At 58.1% G+C, this 12,022-nt stretch overlaps 1 protein-coding gene across 1 annotated transcript in view; it reads left to right on the forward strand.

Annotated features, from left to right (window-relative positions):
- Window positions 1–11,138, forward strand: part of CD6 (CD6 molecule) — a 38,377-nt gene extending 27,239 nt beyond the window's left edge. Inside the window, exons 4-13 of the mRNA XM_044261162.1 lie at window positions 331–642; window positions 1,362–1,664; window positions 2,840–2,905; window positions 5,450–5,590; window positions 5,942–6,040; window positions 7,094–7,216; window positions 8,786–8,857; window positions 9,064–9,318; window positions 9,622–9,723; window positions 10,252–11,138. Coding sequence (XP_044117097.1) covers window positions 331–642; window positions 1,362–1,664; window positions 2,840–2,905; window positions 5,450–5,590; window positions 5,942–6,040; window positions 7,094–7,216; window positions 8,786–8,857; window positions 9,064–9,318; window positions 9,622–9,723; window positions 10,252–10,316 — 1,538 coding nt within the window. The 3' untranslated portion in view covers window positions 10,317–11,138. The remainder of the gene's footprint in view (window positions 1–330; window positions 643–1,361; window positions 1,665–2,839; window positions 2,906–5,449; window positions 5,591–5,941; window positions 6,041–7,093; window positions 7,217–8,785; window positions 8,858–9,063; window positions 9,319–9,621; window positions 9,724–10,251) is intronic.
- The last annotated feature ends 884 nt before the right edge of the window (window positions 11,139–12,022 follow it).

Here is a 12,022-nt window from a genome sequence, read left to right on the forward strand (position 1 = left end):
ACCTCGATCTCTGCCCCTACCTCCCCTGTACAGGTTCCGCAGTGTCCCTTAGCGTTGTCACTTTCCAGCCCCAACCTGCTCTTCAGGCCCCGCCCACCAGGTTACTAGCCCCTCCCACCAGCTCCGGCAGCCCACCCATGGGTGTCCAGCTCCGCCCCCAGGTCCCTAGTTCTGAGGAGTTCCCCACCTCTGCCCATCAGGACCCCAGTCCTAACAGGGTTCCCCAGTCCTACCCACCGAATTACCTGCTCCTCTCATTGGATCCACAGCCACCACCCTCCCTTCCTCCCTTCCTCAACTGCCCGCAAACCCTTTCCCCTCCCCCCGCAGAGAACCGAGCCCTGCGGTTGGTGGGCGGCAGCAGTCAGTGTGCAGGCCGCGTGGAGATGCTGGAGCAAGGCCAGTGGGGCTCGGTGTGCGACGACACGTGGGACCTGGAGGATTCCCACGTGGTGTGCAGGCAGCTCAACTGCGGCTGGGCGATTCAGGCCGTGCCCGGCTTGCACTTCGCCCCTGGCCAAGGACCCATCCACCGGGACCAGGTGAACTGTTCAGGGGAAGAGACCTACCTGTGGGACTGCCCGGGCTTGCCAGGAGACGGGTACTGCGGCCACAAGGAGGACGCTGGCGTGGTGTGCTCAGGTCAGCGAGAGGGGGGTGGGGGTCAGAACCTCGAGGCAGCCCCCAACCCACACGGAAGGCCTGGGTGCAGGGGAGGGATGGCCCCTGCTGATGTGAGGTCCAGTCCCCCAGGGAGGGTAAGACCCAGGCAAGTGCAATCCGGGGGACAGAGTGATAAACAACCTGGGAAAGGAAGCCGGGTGGAGTTTAGAGGTGGCGGGGATCCAGAGTTGGAGGGACAAGCCTGTCCACCTCCTGGAGGAAACGACATGAGAGGGGAGACTCTTCCCCAGTGCGAGCTGGTCACCTGATTCAGAACAACAAGGGGAGACAGAGGCAGGGAGGCCCCTGAGGAGGCCGTGGGCAGTGCAGAGGAGGCCATGAAGTTCTGGTCTGGTGAGACCTCTTTAATGTGCAAAGGAATGGGGAATGGGGTTCTCAGTAAAGATGCATTCTGACTCAAGAGGTCCGAGCAGAGCTTGAGACTGCATGTCTCACAAGATTCCACGCCATGCTGACGCTGCTGGTCCGTGGCCGACAGTTTGAGTAGCCGGCCTGCCATGCCGACCAGAGCAGGCAGAGCAGATGTGGGGGCGGGGGGTAGACGGAGAAGGGAAAGCACTCGGGATCCGGAGGCTGACCGGCTGTTTGCATTCATGAGTCCGGCCTGGTGCGGGTTCGGCCCAAAGCACCCCGACCTGACTCTGCCCCCACCCCCGTGCCCCACCTCTCCCCTGCAGAGCACCAGTCCTGGCGCCTGACTGGGGGCCGCGACCCCTGCGAGGGGCAGGTGGAGGTACACTTCCGTGGGGTCTGGAGCACAGTGTGTAACAGTGAGTGGTACTCACCGGAGGCCCACGTGCTCTGCCAGGCCTTGGGCTGTGGCACCGTGGTCAGAATCCCCAGCGGGCGGCCCCATTCGCTGCCCGGCAGAATGTACTACTCGTGTACGGGGAAGGAGTCCACCCTGTCCGACTGCTCCTGGCGGTTCAACAACTCCAACCTCTGTAGCCAGTCAAGCGCAGCCCGAGTCCTCTGCTCAGGTACGCCTCCTCCCCGCCCCCGCCTCACCCCCTCCGCCTCCCCCAGATCTGCCCCTGAATCGGAAGCCCAAGAACTTGTGCTAGGTCAGGAATGACAAGGGTGCCCACATTAGAGGGGCCATTGTCTGCCGGCACTTACCAGGTGCAGGCAGACAGGGCCAATCAAGCAGGACATTCTTGCCCACAGAACCTCATCTCAGCCCCCAGATATTTACTAAGGCTTAAGTTTTTATCATATGTTAAGCAGTGGTCTCTGTTGACTGGAATTGGCTCAGGAGATGAAACCAGCTGCTGTCCCAGGGCTGGGCGGGTGATCGTAGGTGGGTATAGGAAAATAATATTGGGGGACAGGAGTCTGGAGCCCCGATCACGTGGCAGGCCCTGGGGAGCACCTGATACCTCTTCCCTCATCGAAGCCTCGTGTCCACGTTATGAATTAGATCCTGCCCTATTTCACCAGATCTAAGGGGGCATGGGTATGTCACACGATTATTATTTCATGTACCATAAAGGGCAAAAATGCTGCCAAAATAAAGTCACAGCATGTCATCGGTTGTAGCAATTGATGCCATCTCCCCAGTTTCAGAGATGTTAAAACGTGTTAGACCCAAAGAAACACGGCGTTCACGTCCCTGTGGAGTTGAGGCACGTGGCCGTGAACTCCTGCTGTGCCGCTCACCCAGGGGAGGCTTCCGTGCCATGAGTATGTGGACACCGATCCTAGCCACTCCGCAGGGGAGCGGGAAAATCAGGGAGTATCTACCAAGGGACTTTGTAAGCTCCATCCCTTGCCTGTTAAATGATTGTGGTAACGCTCCTCATGTCGGCTTCCTGGCTCCCAAGGCCAATGGGAAGAGCGAACCCAAGACTTAACAGAGAAAGGGATCTGTGGTCTGTAGCAGAGTTTTACAGAAAGAAAAGATACTTCTTTTTATTACCTCTTATTCTAACCAAAGAAACTTCCCAGTGTCTAGTCCATGAGCTCTTCCTTATTGTTGGGGGGTGGAAAAGGCAGGTTTCCTTAACCATATGCCCCCGCCCTGCCCCGCTTCCCATGGGACTACGCCCATCACTCCAGGTCACGTGTCTGTCTTGTTCAGTGTCTAAAACAAGGGCTGGCGCACAGTAGGTGCCCTGTAATATGTGTTGAGGACATGACCTGTGCTTTCTGACAGGCTCCCGGAGTCTGCTCAACCTGTCCACTCCTGAAGTCCCTGCAAGTGTTGAGCCAGTCACCGTAGGTGAGCGTCACTTGTTCTCGGTTTCTCAGAGAGGTGGGTGCATGTGTGCAAGTGTGCATATGTATGTGAGCATGTGTGTGCACCTGGGAGGGGCCCGGAGGTTGATTCCCCATCCCCCACCTCCAGACAATGGCCCCCACCCTGCTGCACGGCTGTTTTGGTTCTCTCCCCTCACCTTTCTGCATTGTCAGAGCCCCAGCTCCCCGAATCCTGGTACTTCATGGACAGGAGCCCACTCTCCTGTCAGCTCCTGGTCAGCGGGAGGATAGAGCTGAAGAAAGCCCGTGCTGGTCTGGTCTGCCCCTGGCCAGTGGCAGGTGCACCAAGGGTAACAGTCAGTGTGTTTCTCACATCCCAGGCACCGGCCCAGAGCTCTCCCGACACTCTTTCCTGGCCCTGTAACCCTCCTGGCGTCCCCATGGGGGAGGTCTCCTTAGATCCCTTACACAGAGAAAGAGGTTCAGGCTCCTGGGGTGAAGGCACGGCCAGACAGCATTGGCTGGAGTGTGCACCACGCTGTCTGCCTACCAGCTGCGGATCGCTTGGTTGCCTCCCAGGAAGACTCCTGAGGCTCAAATTCCAGCCGTGCCTCCCACTAGCTGGGGATGGTGGGCAAGTCTCCACCTCTCTGAGCCTCAGATCCCGTGACTGTAAAATGGGAGTGATAATCATGGTAGCTTTCTCCTAGCGTTCCTCTGAGTCTCCAGTGAATTAATTATTCTTTTTTTTAAAAGATTTTATTTAGGGGCGCCTGGGTGGCTCAGTGGGTTAAAGCCTCTGCCTTCGGCCCAGGTCATGGTCCCGGGGTCCTGGGATCGAGCCCCGCACTGGGCTCTCTGCTCAGCGGGGAGCCTGCTTCACTTCCTCTCTCTCTGCCTGCCTCTTTGCCTACTTGTGATCTCTGTCTGTCAAATGAATAAATAAAATCTTTTTAAAAAATTTTATTTATTTGACAGAGAGAGAGAGAAATCACAAGTAGGCAGAGACGCAGACAGAGAGAGGGGGGAGGAAGCAGGCTCCCTGCAGAGCAGAGAGCCCTATGTGGGGCTTGATCCCAGGACCCTGGGATCATGACCCGAGCCGAAGGCAGAGGCTTTAACCCACTGAGCCACCCAGGCACCCCTGAATTAATTATTCTAAAACCTTGGGAACAGGGCAGAGTCCGCAATAAGCCGTGTCTGAGCATTAGTTATTCTTCTGATTACTGAGTCCAGGCGTGGAGCCCCTCGGCAACCCCAGGATGGCACCAGGGGCTGGCCCAGGTTCACAGGCTCTGTGCCGTCCCCTGCTTCCACCAGAGGAGGGTGGACGAGGGCTTGGGTGTGGAGTGGAGGGGCACCTAGTCCTGACAGAGAACCTGGTTGTGGCTGAGGGCACAGAGAGGGAACAAAATGCTGGGGATGGCACAGTCTGTGGGGCGCTCCAGCCAGGACCACAGGCACCCGCTGGAATGCTGTCTCTCACCAAGGTCAGGGCAGGGAGCCCATCTCCCCAGACCACATTCTATCTAGCCCTTGGCCCAACAGCCCCGCCCTCAGCCCTGGTCCTTCTGGGCCCCCATTCCCTGTATCCCCCACACTTCCTGCTGCTAAGTCCAATTCCCAGGCTGGTCCAAGTCACCCCCTTGGCCGACGGAGAAGAGGGAAGAAAATGAGAAGAAGGAGGGAGTCATTTCTAGGGAGGAGCAGACACTGTCCCCAGCCAGGGAGTCAGGACGATCACATCCCTCTGGCCCCCTGTGATGCTGTCACTACCCTCCGTCCAGCCCTGTGGGCCACATAGCCCCGGCCTTATTTCCTGAGCAGGAGGTGGTTCCCGTCGTCTCCGCTCTGACAAGGGCTCCGTGCACCTGTGCCCTGCAGCCTCTGTCCAGGCTTTGGGATCGTTTAAACCGGGATAAGCCGAGAGAGAAGATAGTGAGCCACACCAGGGCTGCAGGGCTGGGAGGTCCAGAATCACGGCAGCCACCCCTACCCTCAGGGAATACAGGTCTTGCAGGAAAGAGGCATCCAGGGCACAGAAAGGAGATCTTGCTCTCCTGATGGCTTGTTCACTGCCAGAGATGTCCACAAGTCACCTGCTCTGGGAAGCCAGCCTTGGTCTGCCCCCCAGAGAATTAGGTGCCCCTTGTAGGTCCTCATGGCCGCCCATACCTCCTCCCTGCAAGTGTGGCACCATAGTGGGTTGAGCCGACATATCGATCCCTCCACTAGGCAGCGCTCTCAAGGCCTGTGATGCCGATGTCACATTGGTATCCCTAGGGCTTAGAGGGCACACAGTAGGCCCTCAATAACTGTTGAGCAGAAAGAGAGAGCCCTGTGGGCTGGTGGCCAGGGGAAAGTTTTCTTCCATCAACTATTCATTCACTATGCATTTCTTGAGCACCTATTATATGCCAAGCTCCTAAAAGCAAAAAAGAAGAGGGGTGGAGGATAGGTCCAAAAAGGAAGAGTGTGAGCTGCAGAGAGGCTGGAGAGGCAAGAAGGGCAAGGAGAAGTCTATGTCCATTCCTCTTTCTCCCTGACGTGGGGTTCTTGCTTCCAGAATCTTCTGTGACCGTGAAAACAGAGGACTGGAAATCACGGGAACTAATGCTCCTCATCCTTTGCATCATTCTGGGGATTCTCCTCCTTGGCCTACTCATCTTCACAGCCTTCATCTTCTTGAAAGTTAAGGGGAAATACGGTAGGTTCAGAGTTCTGGGAGCCACGGGAAAGACCCAGAGAGGGAAAGAAGCAGGCCTGAGGTGTGGCCCTCTCAGGGGGAGGTGGGCCTTGTGGGACTGCAGCAGGAGTGGTCGTGATCCAGCAATGGTCACCCAGCCCTGGCCCCAGGGGGCACCTCCTGATGGGAAGGATTTTCTCATGTGCCCAGCAGAAGTGGTCCATGCATGGAGGGACCAACCAGACTCTGTGTGTACATGAGGGTGTGTTTGGGGTGAGGGCTGAGGAGGAAGGTGTCTAAATGAGAATAGGGCCAAGAAGGCTGGGACAGAGCAAAAAATGACTTGTAGAGTCTTTGGCCCTCCTCCCTCAGCCCTGCCCGTAATGGTAAACGATCAGCGCCTACTCAACACCACCCCAGACGGGATCAACAGCTATCAAGATGTTCCCATCACCATTCCCAAAGAAGAAGGTAAGATGTCACCCACCCTGGGGGTGGGGAAGGTTGGGCCTCCCCAGGAATCGTATCCTTTCTGGAGGGTCAGTACTGTTTAGGTCAAAACAGTGCCCCCGCTGGAGAGGAAACCTCAGCCAGCCCACTGGGGCCTGTGGGACCTTGAACGTGTCATGTCTCAGTCTGGGCCCTGAGGGGCAGAGGAACTTCCAGGGTAGTCATTCCAGGCTAGGCTTTGGAGAGTTCTGGAACAATACAGGCTCAGGGCACTTCTCAGAGGACAGTTCCACCCTGCTCCTCAGCTGGTAGGTTTGGGACAGTATGACCCCTTCCAAAGGCCCGCCTCATCGGCCTTCCTGCAGAGCCCCATCCAGATTTTCCTGGAACATAATTTTATTTCATATCTTCGGAATGAACGAAAAATGGAATCAGTCATCCATCTTCGACAACATGGGGGTTTGCGGTTCTTGCAATTCTTGTAAAGGAACTTAGTCAAGCTCAGTCACATTGCATTGTGACTGTATGAAGTCACCCTTATTTGAAAGCATTCAATGACAGGAAAACCAATACAAAACTCAGCCAAATAATATAAACATCCCCTATGCGTGGTGTCCAAGTGTTCAAGGGAAGAATATGAACACAGAACCTTGCCCGCAGGTTGGGCTCAAGGCACCTGCTCAGTGACTATTACAGGCTAAGGGTTAGGAGCAACACTGCCTGCCTCTCTGGGAAAGGCCAGGGCACCCCGGTGCCTGAGTTTCTTCAGCTGTAAAATGGGGACACGGATGTATGTACTTCACAGAGTCACTATGAGAATCCCAATGAGATGGTTTCTTAAATGTCAGAACAGAGCCCTACATGCGATGACGGCTCTGTGTTTGGGAAAGAAAAAGATGTTAATAGTTCCCCGTGTTTGAAATGGGTGGAGGGAGCTTGGAAAACCCAGGCTGGATGGTCTTGTACAAGACGGGCTCTCCCTGCCCCTCTGTCCCTGGTCCCTACTCCCTGCTGCCTCTCCCTGTGCCTTTCTGCCACCACCTGGCCACGCCCCCAACTCTGCTCTCTCCCCAGTTCCCCAGTTGCCCATCCAGGTCCAGGCCCCACTTCCCAAGGACTCGGACTCCAGCTCGGACTCAGATTATGAGCACTATGACTTCAGCGCCCAGCCTCCCGTGGCCTTGACCACCTTCTACAGTGAGTGCCTGGGCCGGGGCTCCCCAGGGGGCCCACCTGCCCCAACCAGGGAGAGGGTCCTGTTGGCTGAGGGCCTTCATTGGGGTCCACCTCATCACCCCTGCATGCCCAGTGACCTAGACATGGTCCTGCACTGAAGCTTTCCAAGTGCTTTGTGACCCTAGAGACAATTCCATGTCTCTAGCCTCATTTTTTTCTACCTTTGTCTTTGGCCATGTGGGGTCTTCAGACCCGCCCCCGACCTCACCTACAGGTGGCTGCCTCTGTGTTGGACCAGGAAGTCCAGGAAAGAGCCACACTCAGATGGCTTCTCACGTGCTCACACCCCTTCTGTGTCCCATCCTGCCCCTCGCCTCACCCCTTCCCCTCCCTTCATGGCGAGCCCAGCTTGAACCTCTTAGCCGGCTTTTCCAGCTCTCCTCCCTGCCTGCGGGGATCGGAGCAGGACAGATGGAACTCAAGGCAGGGCCCACGCAATGCCAGAGATTAGAGCAGAGAATCTCACACCTATGGTGTGACTCCTTTGGGAGCGTGTCCAATTCCTCCCAACTCGCCCCAGGACCCAAGATGTAAGTTGGGATGAGAGTTTGACTGTGTGTGACCGAGGCCCCAAACGGCAGTGCCCTGAGCGGTTGGCAGGGGCCCAGGCTCCGGCTTTCTTGCTGTTGTGCAGTCCCTAGGATGATACCCTCCTCCACATGGTCCAGAATGGTTCACTGCCATGCCCACATCCTGGGCAGCAGGAGGGCAAGGGAAGGTGGGATCCCCAAAAGGCAGGATGCCAGAGACACTCACATCACTCCCACTCATAGACACACACACACACACACACAGGCCAGAACTTAAACACACCAGCTGCAACAGAGGCCGGCAGACAAAGCCTCCGTCCTGAGCAGCTATGTACCCAGATAAAGGCCAGAGGCTCTCCTGCTCCAAGAGGGGAGAATGGATATGGGGGACAGCTAGCCATCTGTGCCTCACCTGCTGAACCAGGGCCTCTGGGGCGGGAAATGAGTAATTCCATCAGCCACGCCATGAAGCAGGTCCCGAGAACCTGCTATTCCACGCCCAGGCCTATAAGAGGCAAGACCAAGAGTCCAAAACCCTACAACCCTGTGACTCAGATTCAGTGGTACAGGCTCGAGAGCAGACTCCAAGATCCCAGACACTCAAGTCCTTAAGACGCAACAAATGCACAGCATCTTCTCTGTTCTGAAACGAGGGTACCCCAGAGCCTGGGAGGAGAGGTTTCCAAACCTTCTGGCTTCTGCTCCGGGAAGGCTCCTAGACGGGGTACGATCTGCCCAGAACCTCCGGGGCGCAAAGCCAGGACTCGCCCTGTTTCCTTAAGCAGAAGGCGGGGTGGCTGCCTGACCCCAGGCTGGTTAGAGACTGGACTAGAACAAGAGCCCGAGGTCTGATGGCAAATGCTAAGCCCCTCTGCACCCCTGGGGTGGTCCTCGCACACTGTTCAGCCTGAGGGCACTGTCCCAAGTCACCGTCTCAAGTCCGGGCTCCTGGGAGGAAGAGGTGGACCTGCCCCCCTCCTCACTGCCCCCCTGCTTGTAGATTCTCAGCGTCACCGCGTGACGGAGGAGGAGGCCCAGCAGAACCGGTTCCGGATGCCCCCCTTGGAGGAAGGTGAGTGGGGCCGGGGAGGGGCGCATGGAGACAGTGATAACAGCTCACCCCGACAAATGCCAGTGGGAACCCCTGTCCCTCCGTCCAGCAGGTCCTTCCTGATTCTAAAAGTTCCTCTTGGCAGTTAGTTCTTCCTTGAGTGTAACTGAAAGCCCTCTGGAGGCATTGCTGCTGCTTTCCTCACCATTCCCCCTTTCCTGGGCCAGGACTGGAAGAGATGCATCCTTCCGAGATCCCCCCGGTCGGCACCGGACACCACACGGCAGATGCCCCATCCCTGGGCTCTCAGCACCGTCCCAGGAGCAACAGTGGGTCCAGCACCTCCTCTGGGGAAGATTACTGTAATAGCCCCAGCAGCAGGCTCCCTCCGTGGAAGCCTCAGGTGTTCTCTGCGGAGAGAAGCCCCCTCGTGGAGCAGCCCCCCAGCCTGGAGCTGGCTGGCTCCCGAGGTACTTTTTCAGGTAAGCTGGGCCGGGAGGATTCCGTGCGCACCCCAGGCCCCCGTCCTACAGCCGACCTGGCCAGAGCAAGCATAAAGCTGGACGCCCTGAGCCAGGCTGAGTCCAGGGTTCTGGCCCTGGGCTCTGTGGCCCCTTGCTGTGAGACGTGGGGCAAGTCTCCACCCCTCTCTGGGCCTTCATTTCCTCAGTCATGGTCAAGTCAGGAACTTGACTCTTGTGAGCCATCAGGGCTTCCCAGCTCTGGCAGCTCCCACGCTGGCTCTCTGCAGGCAGAGAGTGACCAGCTCTGGGTGTCTCCGGCAGGGCCCTCGGCCGATGACAGCTCCAGCACCTCCTCCGGAGAGTGGTACCAGAACTTCCAGCCGCCGCCCCAGCCCCCCTCAACGGAGCAGTTCGAGTGTCCAGGTGCCAGCGGCAAGGGAGGTGGTCCTGGAAGGGGGAGAATGGACAGGAAGTAGGGGGCGTATGCGTGAGGGAACTCTGGATCCCTTGGATTCATTAGCCCAAGAGGGAAAGTAGACAAGGAAAGGGATTTTTTTAAAAACAAGAATATGAGGAGGTGGGAAAAATGGATGTGGATGGGACAGAGAACGTTCCAAAGAATGCCTTGAGAGGAAGTGAGCTCCCCATTAGTAGAGGCATTCAAGCAGAGGTAACCGATGGCCCCTTGGGGGAGACTGTGGTAGCAGGCAGTGTGCCAGCAGTCAGGTCGCCCGTCGTTTCCTGTGAGCGTAGAGACTACAGCCCTAAACGGCACGGCGGAGGCTCTGCCTTCTGGACTGACATTCTAGCAAGGGAGATGGTAACGAACAAGATGACATGAAGGGGGTCTGGTCACTGCACCTCACACAGCATCACAGGGGAGGGGTGTGTCCCATGGGACAGGAGGGGCCGTGACCAGCCTCCCACTGACCCGAGCTTCCGGCCACACAGGGTCCCCAGCCGCGCGGCCTGACTCCCTTGACAGTGAAGACTACGACGACATCGGTGCAGCCTAGACTGGGCCCAGCGAGGCCCCAGGGGGCTCCCTTCTGTGGGACTCCTGCTCTCCCTGCCCCCACTCTCCCACCCCACCTCCCACATCGTCCCCTCAGGGGTTCACAGGCCTTCCCTGGAGAGATCTAGGGAAAGCGCTCACCCTGCCCTCACTGCTTCGGTCTCCGTCCATCAAAGAGAAGCTACTGGCCCAGCCCTCCCTCTGCCCCAAACAGCCCCAAGGTGGAGGGTGCTGCCTCCGGGAGGTAGTGAGCTCTCTGTCTCAGGGATGGATGAGCAACCTGAGCCACTTTTCAGCGGCTGCGAGGAGGGGTTGTACTGAATGACTCCTGAGGCCCCTCCTGATCCTCGGCCGTCTGAGCCTCAAACAGCTCAGGGCCCGGAGGTACTGAGCGAGCAGAAAGGGGCCCCATCCCAGGGCTGCTCACCGGACTCCCTCTGGAGACGCTGGGAACCCACCAGAGCACAGCCCTGTTCTGCACAGACAGGGCCTGGACAGAAGATCCTTACTTTGAGCTTCCTGTGGCTTCCAAAGATGACCCGAGCCCAGCTGCCTCAGAGACGCAGAGTCGGGCCCCCGGCCCCGCGGGAGCAGAAGCACGGAGTTGTCTGCCAGGAGGGGCCCAGAGGCTGCACTAAGCCCCCGTGCTCATCTGTCTGCTTGGACTCCTGGGAGCTTCCCCGAGGAGCACGTGACTATGCGGTGTCTCGCCCAGAGCCACGGACGTGTCCAGGAGGCCTCCAGAGAGAGGCCCAAGGGCTCAGAGCCGGCTGCCGGTGTCCTGGTCTGAGTGTCCTGAGATTAAAGTCGTTGCTGAATAAAACCAGGCGGTAGAGTGACACGTCCTTGAGCTTCTACAGTGCCCAGGCCTCTGTGTGTGTGTTTGTGCATGTGTGTTCATGCGTGTGCATGTGCATGTGTGTGTGTGTGTGTGTTGTAGGGGTAGCCCTATCCATCAAGCTGGAAATGTTAGGGACCTGGAAACCTCCCATGGCCCAGGGCCATGAAAAATGCTGGGGACACAGGAACAGGAGGACACGGGGCCTGCCTTCCTGGAGGAGGTGGAGGAGGACTCACAGGCCTGTGCGTTCAGCGGCCGGCTCCCCGCCTCTTCTCTGCCCCACTCAGGCCCTGGCTCACTGGCTCCAAGAGTTTCAGAGTCATGCCGGGGGATTTTTATGCCCAGAGCCACCTGGCAAAGAATGGGTCCCAGGCCAGGAGGAAGGAACTGGCAAGGAGGCAGGCGTATGGACAGCAGGGATGGGCTGGGGTTGTGTCCTCCTCCATGGGCTCTGAGGCTGGGAATTCAGCCCAGCTGCGAAGGCCAATGTCCAGCTCTGCCTTCCGGGTGAGCGCTGGGGGTTGGGTTTCCTCAGAGCAGGCAGGTGCTGGAGGAGGACAGGCTGTGGATCCTGCCCTGCGGGGCTGAGTAAGGCCCGTTTTCCGTTCACCTGTCCCAGAGGTGGAGACTAAGCTCGCACTCCCCAGGGCAACCGTCACAGGATGTGGTTGCCGGCGACGGCCCCCTTCTGGCCCTCTGCACCCTCCCCAGCCAGGCGGGGGGGATTCCTAGGGGAGGAACCAGTGCTGGGGTGGCGGGGGCGGCCAGGACAGAGTCCCAGGATGGTTTGCGCAGCCTTTTTTGTCAGACGGCCGGGGTTCAAATCCCATCTCCTCCCCGTGTGGCCACTGGCAAGCCACTGAACA

Source organism: Neovison vison, chromosome 7 (assembly GCF_020171115.1).
Source record: "Neovison vison isolate M4711 chromosome 7, ASM_NN_V1, whole genome shotgun sequence".
Lineage (NCBI taxonomy): Eukaryota > Metazoa > Chordata > Mammalia > Carnivora > Mustelidae > Neogale > Neogale vison.